This window comes from Vicugna pacos, chromosome 5 (assembly GCF_048564905.1).
Source record: "Vicugna pacos chromosome 5, VicPac4, whole genome shotgun sequence".
Classification (NCBI taxonomy): domain Eukaryota; kingdom Metazoa; phylum Chordata; class Mammalia; order Artiodactyla; family Camelidae; genus Vicugna; species Vicugna pacos.
The window spans coordinates 66,683,653-66,704,526 of record NC_132991.1 but is presented as its reverse complement, the minus strand read 5'-3'; the positions used below and the strand labels follow the sequence as shown (position 1 = coordinate 66,704,526).

The following is a 20,874-nucleotide window of genomic DNA, read 5'->3' as shown; positions in this document are numbered from 1 at the left end:
ATTCCTTCTCTCTTCCTTGTTCTCATCTCCATTTGTGCTCTTCCCCTGCCTCCTCCCCCTTTTCAGTTCAGATGAACTCCAGCCCCTGCCTCAGTCACCCGTTGCCCCACATCTGCCCAGAACCACCCACTAAGATCTCCTCCAGGCCTTGCATCCTTCTCCCAAATCAAATGTTTTGGTTCTATGTCCTGTCCCACTAGATCATGTTCCCCAGGGTCCTCTGAAGAGACACATAATAGTGTAATTACTTGTAGTGTGTCTCCTCCCAGGAACCTGCATGTATCCACCCGTCTGTAGCGTACAAGGCATTACCTCTGCAGTGGTGGTCAGAAATTGAATTATACTTTTCAGTTGACTGAAGTTTATTGGATACTTCTATTGTGCAGAATGCACTAGGCTGCAACGATGAATACAGTGCTGATATGATTCTCAAGAATCACATCCAAAAAACTAAAATACTTAGTAGTAAATCTGACCAAGGAAGTGAAACTTATTATACTCGAAGAACTGCAGTGCATTGACTGAGGAAATTAAAGATGACTTAATGAAATGGAAAGATATCCCATGATCTTGGATTGGAAGAATTAATATTGTTAAAATGGCCACACTACCCAAAGCAATCTACAGATTTAATGCGATCCTTATCAAATTACCCAGGACATTTTTCACAGAACTAGAACAAATAATCCTAAAATTTATGTGGAATCACAAAAGACCCAGAATTGCCAAAGTAATACTGAAGGAAAAGAGTGAAGCTGAAGGATTAACCCTCCCAGACATCACATAATACTACAGAGCTACAGTAATCAAAACAGCTTGATCTTGGTACAAAAACAGACATATGGATCAGTGGAACAGAATAGAAAGCCCAGAAATAAACCCACAGACTTCTGGTCACTGTTTGACAAAGGAGGCAAGAATATACAGTGGAGTAAAGACAGTCCCTTCAGCAAATGGTGTTGGGCAGCTGCATGTAAATCAACAAAGTCAGAATACTCCCTCACATCATACACAAAAATAAACTCAAAAGGACTTAAAGACTTAAACATAAGACAAGACACTATAAACCGCTTAGAAGAAAACATAGGCAAAACATTATCCGACATAAATCTCAGCTATGTTTTCCTAGGGCAGTCTACCCAGGCAATAGAAATAAAAGCAAAAATGAACAAATGGGACCTAATTAAACTTAGGAGCTTCTGCACAGCAAAAGAAACCACAAGCTAAACAAAAAGACAATTTACAGAATGGGAGAAACTATTTGCAAAAAAGGAGACTGAAAGTGCTTAATTTCCAAAATATATAAATAACTCATACAACTTAATAATTAAAAAGAAACATGCCCAGAAGACCTACAAGCAGTTCTCCAGTGAAGACATACAAATGACTATAGGCACATGAAAAAATGCTCAATATTGCTAATTATCAAAGAAATTCAAATCAAAACTACAATGAGGTATCACCTCACACCAGTCAAAATGGCCATCATTAAAACATTCACTAACAATAAATGGTGGAGGGGGTGTGGAGAAAAGGGAACTTCCTCCTATGCTGTTGATGGGAATGTAGTCTGGTGCAGATGTTATGGAAAACAGTATGGAGATTCCCAAAAAGCTAAAAATAGACTTAGTATATGATCCAACGATCCCACTTCTGGGCATATATCTAGAGGGAACTTTAATTTGAAAAGGTACATGCACCCCAATATTCATAGCAGCATTATTTACAGCAGCCAAGACACGGAAACAACCTAAATGTCCATCAACAGATAACTGGATGAAGAAGTTGTGGTATATTTATACAATGGAATACTACTCAGCCATAAAAAGAATAACATAATGCCATTTGCAGCAACAGGAATAGACCTGGCGATTGTCATTTTAAGTGAAATAAGCCAGAAAGAGAAAGAAAAAAACCATATGATATCACTTACATGTGGAATCTAAAAAAAAAAAAGACAGATGAACTTATTTATAAAACAGAAACAGACTCATAGACATAGAGAACAAACTTATGGTTACTAGGGGAGGAAGTGGGTAGGAAGGGATAAATTGGGAGTTTGAGATTTGCAGATACTAACTACTATATATAAAATAGATAAAAAAATTTATACTTATATACACAGGAAACTTTATTCAATATCTTGTAGTAACCTGTAATGAAAAGAATCCATCCATCCAGGGCCAGATCAGAAAAGGGTAGAAGGGCAATAGAGTTTGTGACTCTAGACTAAGGCTTATCAAGCTATGGCCCTGGCCCCAGACCAGCCTGCCAGCTGGCCTTGTGCATCAAGTTTCATTGAACACAGTCACACCCATTCATGTATGTACTGTCTGTGGTCACCTCTGCACTGTTGTGACAGACTTGAAGAGTTGCAACAGAGATCCTGTAACCCACAAAGCATGAAATATTTACAATCTGGCCCTTTGCAGACAAAGTTGGCTGACTCCTGCTTTTAGACTGTACTTTTAATTTTTTTTAATTGAACTATAGTCAGTTTACAGTGCTGTGTCACTTTTTCATGTACAGCAGAGTGCTTCAGTCATACATGAACATACATATATTCATTTTCATTACAGGTTACTACAAGACTACAAAGTTGACTAATTTGCCCACGTTCATCCAGCATTAGGAACCATGATTAGAAACATGCAGCCTTGCTCCTCAAACCATACTCTTAACCAGGATGCTCTATAGTTTTTTCATACGTTAGTTAATATTTTCATTAATGATGAGCATTAAATGCTATAATGTATATAATGCTTAGCTCAATGTGTGGTACACAATAAGATCTCAACAGACTGTACTTGTTAACTAATTGTTGTAGTATTCAGTATGCATGTTTATTTTTTTCCATGTAGAATAGACTGAAAAAGCAAATATTTTTAGTAGGGAGGAAAGCCAGGATTCAGACCCCAGTCTTCTGCTTCCAAGGCCCCAAACCCAGGGTTTTCCACTACAACACAGATGCAAAGGAGTTGTTTTTTTTTTTTTAACCACGACGGTGTCTAATGGTGAGTGGATATACTGTCTTATCTCATGATTTTTTTAAGCATTTTTTGTCACTGAGGCAAATGCTTAAATCACCACCTAATCCAGAGCATTTATTATAGGGTCCTGTTTACAAAAATGCTAAGTCATAAAAGAAGTGGCGTGTTAATCTTCCACAGATCACAGGCAATGAACGTGCGCCTTCCCTAGATGGGAAAAGGCAGTTAAGACACTGGGCTTCACTTGCCTGGGGTTGCCAGCCGGTCACCAGCATAAAAGCATACTAGCCGCTTGGTCTCCTCATTCAGGCTGGATTAGCTGTTGTTGAATCCTTCAGTTCTGTATGAGGACTTAATTCATTTCAGGGTTGGTTTCTGTGTTGGTGAAATTGCGTCTGAGAGATGGACTGAAACAGAACCAGGCACTGAACAGGTCTGCCTGCAGCTGACTACAGCTTCATTTGTTCTTTGTTTATAGAGCTCTTGCTTCCCAATGACAGATGGGCCGAGAGCAAAGCACCACCCTCTCCCCCACCAAATCCCGTTCTGGAATTGGGCCTTGAAGATTACAGCCACAGGTATCGATAAAATGATATATTGTAAATGTTCCCTGTTACGGTTTTTCTGGGAAAGCGCAGCAACCTTATTTTAACTCTGTTTCTTTCCAGAATGGAAATCTCATAGTATCTATAATTCCTTTCCAGTGAAAGCTTCTCATAGCTAATATTAATAGCTGAGATTGTTCGTATTTTTCTTCCTGGAATTTAAAATTCATCATATGTTATTAAAGTACTTAGGAAAATTGTTGTATTTGCTTTTACCATGTTAAAAACTGGAAAAGTGGAACTCAAAGAAGAGTCATTTGTTAAGATACAATACAAAATTGAGAAGACATAAGCTTCATTTTTTTTTTCATTTGTAGTTGGCAAACCCTTAAAGTATTTTTAAAATAGATATTCCAAGGAAGTTAATGGAATCTAAAAATTAAAGCACCACCATATATAATCTAAACTATTGAAACAAGTGCCCGATATTATATCCACTCTGTAATAGAAACCAAAAAATCAATAATTTTTAGAATCACACAAGCATGAGAGAGAGATTTACTAAGCATACACACCATTTGACTAGTAGAATTCATAGATTTTGTTCTTCTGATGAGTTTTAAAAATCATTAACTTGTCCCTTTGCTATTTTCTGTATTTATTATGCCTGTTAAAAACTGTATTTTATTCTGTTCTGTGTCTCATGATAATCCTGTGAAAATTTTTCATTTTTCTTGCCGTAATGCTTGTGTCATTCCTATTATGCTTTTTATTACAATTGTCTAAAAATAAAGCAGTATAACAAGAATATAGCTAACTCCTATCAGCTGGAAGCTTACCTGTGTTTAGCTGTCTCTGATTCTTACATTTTTGAAGTCAGCCATCTTACTCAAAGTACAGTTTCTTGAATTAGATTGATAATCACAATAATTTTCTAGATCAGTATCTCTAGAGGTTTCTTGAGTGAAAATCTGGACGCATTTAATTTTATTCATTCATTTCCATTGCCTGCCTCAATCCTGAATCAAACGTGACAGTTTGGTAGCATTAAAAAGCCCATTTTAAAAATAATTTCATTCATTCTACTTAACCGTTTATCCAAGGTATGTAAGGGAAACTGTTGGAAGACTGCAGAGATAAGTCAGATATAAACATGTGATACTGTATTTGTAATAAATATGTATTTAGTCTTAGTTCCATTTTTGGCACCAAGCCTCTAAAATCCTTGGAATTTCCTAAGTATCAAGGCTGATAAAGGTGACTTATGTTAATGAGGTGGCTTCTGGAGGCACCTAAGGAAGGGGACTGGTTGCCAATAGAGCCAACCTTGTGTTTAGTAGGTTGGAACTTTCAGGCTCACTCAGAGAGGTGAACATTGAATCAGTTGACAATAGCCAGTGATTTAATCAGTCATGCTATGTAATGAAGCCTTCGTAAAAACCCAGAAGGACAAGGTTCAACCCAGGTTGGTGTATATGTTGAGATGTGGGAGGGGGGCGCACTCAGAGAGAGCCTGGAGGCTCAGATCCCCTTCCCACATACTCTGCCCTATGCAGTTCTATATATGGCTGTTCCTGAGTTATATCCTTTATAATAAACCAGTGATCTAGTAACTAACATATTTCTTTGACTTCTGTGAGCTACTTTGGAAAATTAATCAGATCCCAGGAGAGGGGTCTTGGGGACCTCTGATTTATAGCCAGTTGGTCAGTACTACAGGTGACTACCTGGACTTGAGATTGGCATCTGAAGTTCAAGGAGGGGTCGTTGGAACCTCCAGTCTATAGCCGGTCAGTCTGAAGTACAGGTGACAACATGAGCTTGCAGATGGCTCTGAAGTGGAGCGTGGGGGGCTGTCTTGTAGGGCTGAGCTCTCAACCTGTGGGACCTGGTGCTCTCTCCAGGTAGAGTGGAGGTGTGGGGGAACCCCCACAACACATGTTAAAACTGGGTCCAGGAATCCAAAAGGAAACCCGACCCTCAAAAAGACGGTGGGCTACTAGGTAAAAGCGACAACTAGAACATAAGGTACCAAGTGACATTAGCCAGGAGGTGTAGATAAACTGCTCTGGACACCTGAGGCAGAGAGAGGAATGCTCCTAAGCAGAGGAAGCAGGGAACATGTTAAGGAAAAAGTAACACTTGAACTGAACCTTAAAATATGAGTAGAAGGGTGGACCTGAGAAGACCCAAGGAGGAAGAGAGTTTCAGAGAGAGGGAAGGGCAGAAGGCACAGATGAGATGGGAAAGTAAGTTGATTTGGGCAACTTGTATCCTGGCTGACTGGCCAGCTGATCAAGTCCAGAGTGCAGGGACAGAGAAGACAGACTGCATCTGGCAGATAGTAAAATCTTACAGTAGGGGATTCAGCAGATAAGGTCCGGGTTTTAGTTGTGTACAACATGGATCAGATAAATGGAGGAGAGTTAGTTCTGCTAGAAGCCAGAGACTCTGTGGATCCCTTTGGGGGCAGTTGCAGTAGAAGGTACTGAGGGCCTGTGCTGGGGAGGATGGGGAGAAACTTCCTGGTGAGAAATCTTCAGGGGACAAAGACAGTTCAGGGATATTTCAGAGAGAACAGTATTGAGAATTAGCAACTGCCTTTTTGGCTGCTTCAGGATCTCCACAGGTTTTTTTTCCCTTTTCTTTGCAGTAAAGCATCTTTCTCCATGATCTTGGGGAAAAGAAAAAAAAAAAAGCCTATACTGGCTCTCACTGCTGTAAATATCACATAGTGTGAACCAGTAACTTCCAGCTCCTTCTCACCCTCCTCCTCTCTAAACTACTGTGTTTAGACTCCATTCTCACCCTTGACTAGAACTGCTCTTTTCAACATCGACATATACTTTCAATCAAAAGTGTAACTTTTCTCAGGCTTGAGTCTCCTTTAGTCTTTTTTTTTGATTATTGCCATTCATTTGCTCACTTACCCATTCAGAAGTATTCATGGAACTCTTAGCTAGGCACTGTTGAAGGTACTTGAATGGATTGTAAAGGGTCCCTGCCTGCAGGGAACACAGTGTCCTCTTGAACAGACACACACACACAGATCCTTAGGAAGCAGCCTGCTGAGCATTAGATGCAAAATGCTGCTGGAGCCCAGAAGAATGAGCCACTAACTCTGCCTGCAGGTGTCGAGGAAGGTTTTAGAGGACAGAGAATGATTGAAAGTTTTCTTGAAGGATGGAAAGGAATTTACTAGGCAGAGAATTGGTGGGACGGGCAATTTAGATAGGGAAACCAAATGATGGGAGAGAGGGAATGCATAGTGTGTTCAGGGTGGCTGATCACTGAACACTGGGGGAGGAATCAACAGGAAGGCATTGTCTGCCGTGCCTTGTGAGCACCACCTTCTCCAGAAAGCAGTGGAGAAGTGTTGAAGGGTTTCAAGTCTTGGCGGTGACAGTATCAGGTTACGTGAATTCAGCTGTGGAGGATACATGGATGGGGGAGGCCCTAGACAAAGGTGCCAGTCTGGGAGTACTGGCAAGGGAGGAGAAGGGCTTGAATGGAGAGAGGAGCAGCATGGCTGGAGAGGAAGGGACAAAGCCAAAGACATTTCCGAGATGTAAGGAACAAATCTGAAGCTTTGAAACTCTCTCTCCTGGGATCCCATGACCTGCACCATCCTGCAGGCTGCTGTGTTGCCTAGGTGACCAGCAGCGGTGGGGGTTTGGATGTGTGAAACTTAGGGTCAAGGAAGTGTTGGAAGAGAGCCAGGAGGCTTGAGCCAAGGAGGTTGTCTTGTCTTTAAAAAAGAAAAAAAATTTTTTTAAACCTTCTAAAGAGGAAGAGAGGTCTTTAAGGGGTGGAACCAGTCTTGTGAAACAAAAAACTGCTGTTTGATGAGGAGTGAAAACCAAATTTGATCAAGCTTATGCCTGTACTTTGAACCAAAATGAAATCTGGAATTTACTAAATTTATTTGTACTGTTATGGGGCAGTTATAGCTCAGTTGTAGAGCATGCACTTAGGATGCACAGGGTCCTAGGTTCAATCCCCAGTACCTCCATTAAATATATATATATATATATATTTTACATATATATATATATTTTACATATATATATATATATAAAAATCTGATTACTTCCCATATTCCCCCCAAAAACAACAAAAAAATTATTAGACGAAAATTTAGGACATGTGTTTCTAAATAAAATACATATACATATGTGTGTGTGTATATTATACATTTTCTACATGATACCTCAGGGAGAGTTTAAGGCAAATCAACAGCAGACAGAATATATTGAATTTTACTAACAGTTGAGGCAACATTTGGTTATCCCCTACGTGCTCATATTTTCCCTCCCTCCTGGTTCTCTATCAGTTCTCTGTCTGTCTCTCTTTCACACGTGACCTGAGTCAACTCTCACTCCCAGCAGCCAATTGTTGAAGCTGATTCACAGCCATCTGAGACCTCAGACATCATCTTTGTGGCTGCCCCTTGATACCTTCCCCTGCCTTTTTATTTCAGACCGTTCTCCTTGAACATTCATGCCGGGGTCTTATGTGTCTTTCTCATTCCTGACTTGTCACCATATTCAGGACACTGGCATATGTTTCCTGCTACCCTTATTTATTCATTATGCAGCATAATTTGACACTGAGCATTGTTTCTCTTTGATAGATTCCCTGGTTGTTCATGCTGAAAACACAGTCTTTATCTAAGATATGTCTTTGGCCTGTTGTCAGCTTCCAGCTACCACCACAGCCCACTCGGCCATGAGCACTTGCAAACTGCCTACAGAATTAAAATATGTCATATTTCACAGTTAATCATTGTGTCACCCTCTCACACCAAAAACTTTCAGTATGTAGCATAAAATTACAAACTGTTTTACTAGTCTAATGTGAGTGTTTTCACATTAACCAGTTTTTTCACATTAACCAATGTTGTGAACCAGTATTTTCACGTTAACCAATTCAATACTACACTCATTATTCAAGTGCATTATATGTTCACATTGGCTCTAGTCCCCCTCTCGGCTCATATTACACTTACTTCCCTCCTTAAATATCTGCCAATCTGATATCAGCATAATTTCTATTTTGTACAATGGCACTAGGGGTCCTTTGATAGAAGGTTTTCAAAGTGTACCCTTGGCCACGTTCAAAACAATGGTAACAGAAGTACCTATCACCATGATCAATTTAGTGGACGTATCCAAGTGTACACACACACCCACACACACACACACACACACACACACATGTACGTGAATATTTGTTGCATTCATATGTATAAAGCAGCTTTTTATTTCTTTGATCATCCTTGATGGTATCTCCACATCTCTACAAAAAATTCACTTTGTTTAGACTGATCCTTACTTGATGTGATTGTAGTGCCATCTTGGTTTTTAAATGGGGATGGGGATAATTGTTTCCCAAGTGTCTGGGAAAATTTGAATTCTTACTCTTAAATTGGTCAAGTAATGCTGAGTTTGGTCAACTAAGACAGTAAAGTAGGTTAACCAAAACATTATTCAGCTGGGTAGATTCCCTTTGTCTGCCTTGAACAGAGCACTTGAAATGCAGTGTGATCTGTTTTAATGAAGAATATTCATGTTGGTCCTAAACTGCCACCCGAAAAGCTTTCATTATAACATGTGGCATCTGCTTTGATTAGCCCTTTGGTTTTCTTTTCTCTCATGACATGCACCACTCTGTTGACACAAAAAGCAAACCTAGATGCAAGCCACCTATGAGGGTGTGTGTGGCTTTGCACTAAGAGGGAAAGTTTGGTTTCTGTGGATTCAGGGTCAGGACAACCTATGTCCTAGGCTGGGCACCATTTTAACCAAAGCTTTTGTGGCTCTGGGAAACATTCAAGAAAGCATGGTTCTGGTCCTGACTTTTGCCACTGGCCAGCTGTGTGACCTTGGAACATCAGTGGACCCTTTGGGCCTCAGTGTCTTATCTACAAGAGGAAGAGTTAGATGGGGTGAACTTTAATGCCTTCCAGCTCTTAAATTCATTGATTCTGTGAAGGCCATGAGTCTTTCTGACACTAAAACCACATTATCACCAGAGATCAAAGGATGGGAAACTAAGCGCAAATAAAGGTCAAATAACACATTTAAAGGCAAGTGCTTCAGAAACATTAGCGCTCAGGGAGAAGCTCAGGTTGACCGTAGCACCTCAGAATTCTTCTTTAAAATGGGCTGAGACAATTCAAACATTGCTGTTATGCCAGGCCAGTGTCAGCAGCACTAGTGGGTCAGGATTTTTGTTCACAGCTGGCGCATGTTGCCACCATCACTGGGTCCACCTCTCATGTGCTTTATGTCAGTAGCTTTCTCTGTTGAGAATGCAGCCAGACACCAATACTAAGAACCCCCCCAAAAAAAGCTTCATCATCCTGAAGGATAGATTTAAACTTCTGTCCTGTTATATGCAAATCGTATTTGCATATAACATCATCCCATGTACTTTAAATCACCTAATACAATGTAAGTGCTATGTAAATAGTTGCCAGCGCATGGAAAATTCAATTCTTGCTTTTGGGAGCTTTTTGGAAATTTTTTTTCCTGAATATTTTTGAGCCCAGATTGGATGACCCTAGAATGCAGTCCGGAGGAATTGGAGGGTGCACTGTATAGTTCTTTGCCGGATAGTACGTCAGGCACTCCTTCAAAGATCGCTTTGACCTCCAGAAATAAAGAAAAGGGTTAAGCGCTTGCTTTTACTGTGCGCTTATTGTGTGCTAGGCACTCCTGTCGTATTTAACGTATCTTAGTTTACTTTATCATTACCACAACTTTATTGAGTAAATTCTATTACTGTCCATTTTATGCACTAGTGAACTGAGGCCGTGCACCCTGGCATCTCGCGCCCAAGCCCAGGGCCCTAAACATCATACCACTTCCCTTCTAAATAGGAGGGGAGAAGGGCTCTTAGTCACAGGCCCACAGAGAGTCTGACAAAAAAGAAGGCAAATAAACTGTAAAAAAAAAAAAAAAAGGATAACTTGAAAAACAGAAATTTAAAGTCTTTCGGGAAAATAAAAATGTTTATTCATCTACTTATTTGTTTCCTAAATGCTTCTGTAGCACATACTCTGCGCCACACACTGTTCTCCTTACTTTACAAATCTTTATAGCTCATTCTGTCTCTTAACCCTACGAGGTAGGGAGCTTAATTATACCCATTCTGGAAACAGAGAGGCTCATGGGCTCGCCCAGGTCCCACAGGTAGGAACGAGCAGAGCCAGGGTTTAGAACTGGGCGGACCTGCTCCAGCGTCCGTGCTTTTGCGGGCTGTGCTGGATTACACTATGTCCCAATAATGGAGGCTCGTTCATTCAGCAATATTATTATTGCTGCAAGGCAATATTAAATATGCATGACTAATAAGTTTCAAGAAAAGATTAAACTTATTTTGGTATATTTGGCTAAGAAAGCGAGATCCCCTGTATGTTTTAGAAGGATTCTCATTGAAATTAGTTGAATTTTCTGGTGGTTGTTTTCTTGTTTATAGTGTCAAATCCCAACTGTTTGAAAAAAACTCCACCTCATTACTCTCAGATTTACAAAGAAACTTGATTGGAGTTTTCACTGTATTTAAGATGAAAATAAAGTTGTGTTGAAATGAGCTACCATATTCACTTTCTAAATACATGAGAGTACCACGGGAGAAAGAGACTGTAATTTAATTTATGAAAAGTATATAAATATAATTTCTTTCTAGATCAAGAAATAAGGTATTGTCTGTAATTGTCTTACATAATCTCCTCCATCTTCAAGCAGAATAAATAAAATATTCAGCAGAAATAGAATTCTTTGAGATTGAATACAAGTACTGTAATGGGCATTTGATGTATCTTGTGTCTAAATTGTCAACTGTGCTTTTCCTGTTATTTCCTGTTGGTATTATTGATGAGCAGACTATTTGCTTAGCATTAACATTAGTTTTAGAAAATAGGCCTAAATAAAGTAGAAAACCAAAGTACTGCAGCCATTAGTCATTCAACAGGACGGTTTTCTCTAAAGGATATAGCCCTTTCACTTGTTTTTAAAGGAAGGGCGCGCTGGGTGCACAGATCTCTCTGAACCTGCTTTCAGGCTGTGCTGATGTCGAGCGACATCCTTTGACGCGCCAGTGCTTTCCAGGTTCGCCTTCCCCACTTAAAGTTATATATTGTACAGCAGGATCCCAATTAGCAGAAATCAGTGAAGAGGAAAACATGATATTAGCCGGAGAATATTATTTAAATTGCAGATTGTGATAAAACACATGAAAACAGAGTTGCTCCATCTCATAAAAGAAACCTGAGGTTCAAGAAGTGGTAGAAAATGTAGGATTGGGAGCTGTAGGGGGAGCGATGAGGGACTGTGTTTGAAATGAGAACTGCTGTTTCTGGGGTCGGGGAGGAAGATCATATTCTGAACTTAAATATGGCATATGGCTTCTTTCTGCAGCTCTGGGGTGGACTCAGCAGTGTATTTTCCAGATCAGCACATCAACTTTAGATCTGTGACACCAGCCAGGCAGCCTGAATCAATGAATCTGAAAGCCTCAAAGAGCATGGACCTTGGTAAGTGAGGGTGAGGTGACATCCAGGTCAGCTCTCCAGCCTCCACCCATCTGTCTTCCTGAGTGTCCTGTCTTTGCTTCTTCAACTCCAGCCTTAGGGGGCCAGGTCCGCTAAAGTCTGGAGGAGGGGAGATGCTCATCCTCTCTTCCTATCTCCTCTCACACGTTGAATTGTAATTACCCCTTTTTAAAAGAGAGATAAATGACATTTTTGTAAAGTGGTCTGCATAGGTCAGGGAAATGTGAGTATTCCTTCCGGAGAATCTGAATGCCGTAAGCATCTTTAACTCATTGCCTCTCACGTCTGCCGGTTCCTTTCCACTTCTCGTTGTCCGTACCTATTGCAGGGCCTGGGAAAGTGATGTGATTAAATGAATCCTCTTCCATGGGACGCCCTGTCTCTATGTGCAGTGAATAGGGAGGGCAGCAGTGGAGAAGATTTATCACTTTAAATGCCCGTCTCCAAATCCTGTAACACCATATAGGGGGCCTGGGTTTACCAGATTAAGGGTAACAAGGTACCCAGGGTTCATGCCTGGACAACCTCATCGAAGTTCTGAGTCCCTCAAGGAATTCCTGGGTAACCGTTGGCTGCCAGGGCCTCTCCAGACTGTGGGCCCCAGGCCCTGAAATGTGAGACCCTGGAAGACATCTCAGATACCAAAGCACGTCGCTGTCCTCCCAAGGACTCAGAGGGAGAGAGCTGTTAGAGTACAGTGCTGGTGCAAACTAAATTCTCAGCAAAATATTCATTGCTTCCGGAATGCTCAGTGGCCAAAACTTGCAATTTTTTTTTTCCTTGAGGCACATTACATATTTCATTAGTAGCAACAAGAAAATAGAATAATCAAAACTGCATGTTCCACAAAACAATCTGATAAATAGTGCTTATCTGTTACTCATTTACAGGAGTTCAAAAAAGTGTTCCATCCTGATGAAACAAGAGAAATTGATTCTATTTTCTATAAATTAACTAGATCACTGGGGTACATTTGCTCTAATCACCTACAGTGAGAGACTGATAGAAAGCCTTAACAAGGAAGCTGTCTGTAGCACTGGTCAGAACATGGTATTTTCTCAAGCATGAGCTTCTGACAGACCAAAGGAATAATGTGTGACAGTGATACAGGTGATTACTAATAATTTAAGGAGCAATTTATTTTTATAGAGTGCTTGATAAATATTTCCTGTTCTGTCTTCCCAGTTTCTCTATAAAGAAGATGAATGGATAAAAACTGCTCTTCATTTGGGGCAAGAAATATATTACTGTTTTCCTCATTTAGTTTAAAAAAAAAAAAACAGTGGCCAAGGTTTTAAAAATCTCTGCAAAAGAAAATAAAATAGCATCCATTTTAAGAGAGGAAAAATGATCACATCCATAAAAATAAAACCTAAGGCATGTCCAGAAACAGAATTTCTGTTTATATTTTTTGATTACTGAAAACTTTGTTTTTGAGTTTCCTTTTTTAGATGGAAATAGCCCTTGCAAAATATATATAGTTGGCAGTCACCCGTTGCACTTTATTGTACTTACGCCGTAAATGACAATAGTAACGTTTGTTCAGTGTAATTAACTAGGCAAAGGTCATGAGCTATTTTCTTCAGGACACAGGTATCTAACTAAAAAAATACTGGCTGAAATGCACCATACAGCACAAGTGGTAAAATGCGCTACAAAAACATTTTTAAAGTAACTGTCAAAGTTTGGTCCCTTCCAGGAAGTGCCAAATTAAAGCTAACAGTCTTGTAGAGGGCTCTTAGGGTCAACCTTCTAGAAACATTCTGAACCTCTATTCCCAGAACAATGAGTGAGCTCAGTAAATATGCTGATTTTCTCAGTGAGTAAACTCAGATGATGCCAGAATGGTAAACATTTGGAAGTGTCTTTCCTGTTTGATTAGATGAAAAGAATATTGGAAGTGGGTTAGCTAGCTTCCCACATATATACACTGGGCCAGTGTAAAGAATTAATGTATTTTATAAAAAGGTTGGTGACTGTGCTTATAGGAATAATCCTCTCAGCAGGGTCAAGATGCATTCTTCAAAACGTAAAGAAAAAAAAATCCCGAGGTATTTAGGCTGAATAGCAAATTAGTGCTATTTGACTATTTTTGACCTAGAGAAACAGCAATTTGATACGGTTCACAATAAAAAAGGCTAAAGCCTCCTATTTATTATGTAATTCATGTTGGGTGTTCCTCCTTTGAAAGCCGTTAACAATCTTCAAAGGCGAATAGGCCTCATTGGCACCTTCTTTGTTTTTGTTTGTTTTATTTTGTGCTGTTGAGTCTGCACTAGTATTTTCACTGGCAGATGATGTTCGAATCATTTTAAAAGTGAGTAGGTTCCGTTTATTTCTTTTTACTTGTGTTTCCGAAGACAGTAAATTCTTGTTGTGAAAAGTAAAGCCTTCTCACCCCATCTCCTCCTCCTATTTCCCAGACACAGGCAAGATTTAAAAATAGCTTGCTACGCACGTCCTTAGAGAAAGCGCTCTACGTATTTGCTTTTCCACCTATGGACGTACGTACGTCAAAGTCACACGTTTTGTTTCTTTATCCTAATTGTATGGTGTTATGTTACATGAATGAATCTTGATTTACAATTTACTTTTCCCCTTTTGATCAAATTTGGACTTAAGGATTTGGATGTTTTGGGTTTGGGTAGCGGGAGTTGGTCCATTTGTGCTGCTTATTCTGTGATCTGTTTATTCATACACTTTGCCAAAAGTGTTTCCATTTTTTAAATTCTTTTTCTCTTTCGTCTTTAGAATATTGTTGTGTGTGTTGTAAATAATTTTTTGCAATTTATTTGTCATCTTAGTTTGATATCTAGACGTGCTGCTATTCTACTGATATGTTGGTCTGTCCCACGCCCATGTCACCCTCTTTCAATTGTCATCCTATTACATTGTATTTTGATAATTTACAGAACAGTCTTCCTCTGTTTTTTCTTCTTTTGTAAAATTACTTTGGCTCTTCACATGCATTTATTCTCCCACATGACCTTTAGATCAGCTCGTCAAAATGAATTTAAAAATTAAATAGGAATACTTCCACTGTGTGTGTCCATTAATTATGATGTTTGCTGTTGTTCCTGATACAAATGTTTTTATCAATATGTAAATTTCTTTGTACGCCTAGCTTCTTGCAGATTTTTTTATTTGCTCATTTGGTTTCATCAGGAATGGATGTTGAATTTTATTAAGTGATTTGAAGGATCTATACAGGATGATCATGTGTATTTTGTTCTTTATTCTACTAATATAGTGAGTTATATTAATAGATTCTCCAATTTTATCTTTGGTTCTTTCTGAATGGCTCTGAGTTTTTCTTTGCATTTAAAAAAGGTAGAAATGAGTAACACAATATCGAAGTTCTCTGAAATGTAGGTGTAAGATACCTGATTATAATTTTGCTCAGTGTCATTGATTCCTATATATCTAAAAATTAACAATTTTTTGAGGCTGTTCTGCCTTATTATTTGTGGATACTTTTGCTGGCATGCATGTGGCCACATTTAAGTCAGATCAGAAATGATTAAAATGATAAATAAAGGGAATTTATTTTTAAATAATTAGATGTAACTATGCTCATTCAAAGGGGTTAGGGTGTCATTTTCTGGGTTTTCCAGAAAATCAATCTTTTTCTGCTAATTGTAGACTTTCCTCTATTTATTTAAATTACCAGAATTACTATGTTCAGTCTGGATCCCTTTAATTTGCTTATAATTGAGCCTGTGTGGGTGTTGAGTTGGAAGCTCTCAGGAGCTGAATAACACAGCTGCCTCTTTGGCCTTTGGCATAGGGTTTTCCCCCAAAGAGCTGCCCCTGTTGGCGGTATGCCAGGGAGCTACATTCAAAGACTTTTTGATGAGACATAAACATCTTTAATATCCAGGCTTGGTGTTTTATGACCCCGTAATACTATCTAAGAATTAGTCTGAATTATTCAAGGGACAGCACTTCAGTATTTTGGCCCATTCCTTGACCTAATCTATAGCCCCATTCAAAGTGAAGTTTAAAATGCTATTTCCCATAAGATTTTTTCCTGAGAGTTTTCTCTTCTGTTTCAAATTGGCCTCCTACTCCCATTTCAGAAGGGTGTTCAGTAACACAGTTAGGGGAAGACAGAGGGCAGTGCAGATGGAAGATGCTGACCAGCTGTCCTACCTCTGTTCAATGAGAGGAAATGAGCTTAAAGTGATGCATGAGGCATTCAGAGGAAATCTTAGGAAGTTCCCTGATAATGAAGATTGCTAACATTCCACATCTCACAGTCTCTTAAAAAGCTGCATGTGTCTTGAATGACTGTCCCTAAAATCAAGACAATAGATAAGTTGGCTAATTCTCTTTCAAGATTGGTGATTCGGCCATTTACTTTTCTGTTAGTTGCTTGCCATAAATTTGTTTTAAGACAGAAATATGTGTAGACACTCACAGTTGAAGTAAATTATAATCAGCTGATTTCTCATATCAACAAAAGGTAAGTATTTCAGCCCAATTTTGAAATTAACCCTTTCATACACATCAGGTTTTCCTCTCAGAGAGCAGTCAGGTATCTCTAGCATCTAATGGAAGACAGGCACCAAAAAAGTATAGTGAGGAACTTTCATACGCATTCTCAGTAATAAGAGAAAAATCCTGAACACTGAATACTTAGAATTTTTATAAAACTGTGTATTCTGATAACTGTGGTGCTGATTTATCAATTAACATATCATGTAATGCCATATAATATATTAACATTTTTCATATAAATTGTTATTTATATCCATGGATCTTCTTAATTGCCCATCAGTTAAGTAATACTTCTGCATATGGTGAAAGCTGGAATGAGTACCACTTTTTAAGATATAACTTTGACTTAATTAAAAAAACAGAGACCTGGTTGATAAAGAAGAATGAGCGGTAATGCTAAAACAAAGTGTCTACCACTCAAACAGATGAGGAGGAGTGTGAGGACATAATCAGGCGCATACCCTAAGCTTCAGGAAGTCAAAATGAAGACATTACTGAGAATACTTACTTGTTCATTGAACAGATATTTATTGAGTACCTACTATGTGCCCGGGAGTGCATTAAATCCTGAGGATTCAAGAGTAAATGAGAGAAATGATGCTTTCTTCAGGTACCTAGATTAAATCCCTAGTGAGAAAGGAAAACTCAAGAATTAAGATTCCAAAAGGAAGTGTTGACATGATGATGATAGCGCAGAAGGAGAGGGAGAGGCATCTGAAGCACTGGTGTGGCTACTTGAGGAACTGACTGATCACCTTGGCCATGTAGAGAAGAGGAAGAGAAGCAAATGGTGTCACAAATGAGTAACAATAATCTAAAAGAGTAAGTGTAGGAAGCGCTAAACAGCTGCAGTGCTGAGGCTTTTAAAACCTGTAAGTTACACAGTCAGGCTATTCTTAGAGCGCAAAAAAAGTGTGGTGGCCCATTGTTTAGAGCACCTAGCAGCTGTCAGGTGGAAAGCAGAGCCCCCCCCGCCAGTTCCCGAGTTAATTTTATCTGCATGCACACAAGAGAATGCTGGTCAAACTGGCAAAGCATGGCTGCCAGCAAATGGGAGTCTGGACAGTTTATATCCCTGCACACTACAAGGAGTGTGATTCTAAACCCACTATCCCTGATCATTAGAAATTAAGAAGAGTCCGCCTCACACCGGAGGACAGGAAGCCAATTGCCAGTGTTCACAGAGATGATGAGTTCCAGAGACAGCCAGTAAAACTAGTGATCTCAGTGCTGATCCTCAGAGGATTTCCGTGTTTGTAAAAAGAAAAGAAAAGAAAAAAAAAAATTAGCAACCTCCATGGAGGTCTCTGAAACAACTGATGTCTCCTTTCATTTTTGATAGAATTTCTAGACTGATAAAGCAGGGAAATACTACAAATATAGTTTACATTGATCTTAATAAAGGTGTTTAAATTTGTTCTTGGATTGAGACTTTTACCAGAGTAATAGCGTTACTCTGTGGGTAATAGCCTTAGAATGCCCTTTCCACAAGTATGCTAATTAAGGCTCATTGTCACTCTGAAAGGAATTAAATAACATACACTGCAAGACTCCTGTACCTGGTCCCTCTCATTGTATTCTAATAAAACAATGGAATTTGATGAAGAGTAGGTATATTTAAGTTGGATGAAGGCATGAAAGGCATTCTTATCAAATTTTCAGTAGATTTTGTCGCAGAGAATTGGGTAATGTGTTAGATTGACCAAATTAGCATTCAAATGATTTATCCAGAAGTGAAAAAGATAGAATTTATTAAATAATAACAGCCATTTATTGGGTACTTTCTATATGCCAAGCAGTATCCTACGTGAAAAAGATAAAAGCTTCATTCTTAGGGTGTTGTCATCTTCGTTGGGCAAATAGATGATAAAGTTGCATATAAGAAAATAAATAATAAATTTTCAAATAGAGATGATTTCTCTGAAGCCAGATTCAGGCAGAGATGAAGTGTGGGGAGAGGCAAGCCTATTTTAGATAGGGTGGTAAATGGTAAAGGTATTATCCTGAAGTCAGGTTAGCAGAAATCAGTTGTACAAGTAGAGGCTTTAGGAGACCTGGTGTAAGAACAGCCACGGATGTCCCTGGTTTTTAGCTCTTGCCTGACGTGGCCACCCCCAAAGCTAGTTCCATGTCACCCGATCAAGGAAGACAGCAGTTCCACTGTACCCGGAACCGGTCAGAACACATCTATAGTGCTGTGTTTAACTTTGGGTACAGTATTTTAATAGAAACAAAAACAGTATAAAAGGCATCCAGATATTGATGGCAGGCTAGTAACCATGTCTGATGAAAAACCGTTGAAAGTTGCTAAATAAAGTTACTTTGCCTGAAGGAGAGGTGACTTAGGAGGCATTTGAGAGCTCTCTGTGGATATTTTTGTGGCTAATATTGAAAAACTCAAATCTGTTTAAAATTGAATCTGCACCCCAGATATATCAAGTGATGACAGCCATGTCAGATAATACATCAAGTTTACCAGATTTGATATCTAGGAAGTTAATAATGACGGAAAACTAAATTGTGGTTTGTGGTATGTTTGGTATGCAAGGAAAAAAATATATATATATAAACAACTCATGAAGACTGGGAAGAGAAGCAAAATTCGCCAGGAATTTGGAAAAGGAACCATTGTGTATTTTTCATTATGAGATGAAGGATGCAGATTTAAGAAAAAAATTAGTGTACCTTCCTGTTTATATAGTTAATGTAATCATGCAGGTTATAACTGAAGTAGGGTGAGTAGATGGAAACAAGTTAAATGAGCATAGAGAAATATACGTCTCAGGACTCAGGCTGAATTCTTCCCTGGTGAGCAAAGAGAAGCCAGGAAAACTTAGAATAACTGACTTCACACATCCAAAGCCGGGCCTCTTTCAAAACATTAAGAAAAACCAACATTTGCCTTAACTAAAACATGTAATTAAATTTCCTACAGTTGCACATTTAAAAATGAAAATGAATTATGGACTAGTATTATTAACTAAATTACAATGATATAGATCACTTCTCTATACCTGTAATTTCACAAGATCATTGTATTAGAGAAGAATAATGCAGATTCTGTTTAAAATTGAATACAAGAACTATTTGGGTTGGAAGCAAAAGTACACAAATGCTTCGGTCTGTAAAGGACCTGTTTTCCTCCGTGTAATTCTATATGTATCTTTTTTTCTTGTTTTTTTTTTTAACATTCCCTAAGAAATGCATTTTCAAGAATAATTTGACTATGTGTCCATGTACTATTAATTGGAAAACGATGCCTTTTATGTAGAAATGGTACATGGATGCTACTTTATATGTTGTATCCTCGTCTGAAGGTTGTGACACCTTCTGTCCCACCACTCCCATACTCTCTGCAATGAATAAATGCTGATTAATGCGTTTAAAACAATTGCTCTCATTTACCATTTGTTGAATGACTGAGAGGCCCAACTCTCTTATATGCCCCTATCAGGAAGAAAATCATCTTTCAAGCAAGGATCACTCCTCTTATGTAAAAACACTTAACCTGGTACCCAGAACGTAAGAAATTCAATGATGTTATTAGAAAAGCAGCAGTCATGCAGAGGGTAGTAGTAGTAGTTGTGTTAGATGTGAGCCTCTTCATCTCCTACACGTTTTTTTGGTAATTGGTGGTTGACTTGAATCATCAATATAAGTAAATTCTCCTAAGTACTGTGAAATACTGGGGGAAAGGTTATTATGGATTTCACAGGTAGATTCCTTTTTTTTTTAATTAAAAAATTTTTTAAATTTAATTTTATTTTTTAGAATGCTTTTTTTAATTGACATATAGTCCATTTACAATGTTGTCTCAATTTCTGATGTACAGCATAATGTTTCAGTCATACATATATATGCTTATATTCATTTTCATATTCTTTTTCATTATGGATTACTACAAGATAGTGAATATAGTTCCCTGTGCTATACAGTATAAACTTGTTGTTTATTTATTTCATATTTAGTGCTTAGTATCTACAAATCCTGAACTCCCAATTTATCCTATCCCATCCCTTCCCCACCCCCCACAAATATGTTTGTTTTCTATGTCTGTGAGTTTGTCTCTGTTTTGTAAATAAGTTCCTTTGTGTCTCTATTTTTTAAGATTCTATGTATGAGTGATAGCATTTTTTTTTCTTTTTCTGCCTTCACTTAGAATGACAATCTTGAGATCCACCCATGTTGCTATAAGTGGCATTGTTTTTATTTTTATGGCTTAGTAGTATTCCACTGTGTAAATATACCACAACTTCTTTATCCAGTCATCTGTCGATGGATG

The 20,874-nt window shown here is 38.6% G+C and overlaps 1 protein-coding gene across 7 annotated transcripts in view; it reads left to right on the top strand.

Moving 5' to 3' along the window:
- Window positions 1-20,874, top strand: part of PARD3B (par-3 family cell polarity regulator beta) — a 948,983-nt gene that overhangs the window by 545,532 nt on the left and 382,577 nt on the right. For all 7 annotated transcript variants that reach the window (XM_072961414.1, XM_072961413.1, XM_072961408.1 and 4 more), the window contains 2 exons: window positions 3,469-3,568; window positions 11,959-12,074. In XM_072961414.1, coding sequence (XP_072817515.1) covers window positions 3,469-3,568; window positions 11,959-12,074 — 216 coding nt within the window. The remainder of the gene's footprint in view (window positions 1-3,468; window positions 3,569-11,958; window positions 12,075-20,874) is intronic.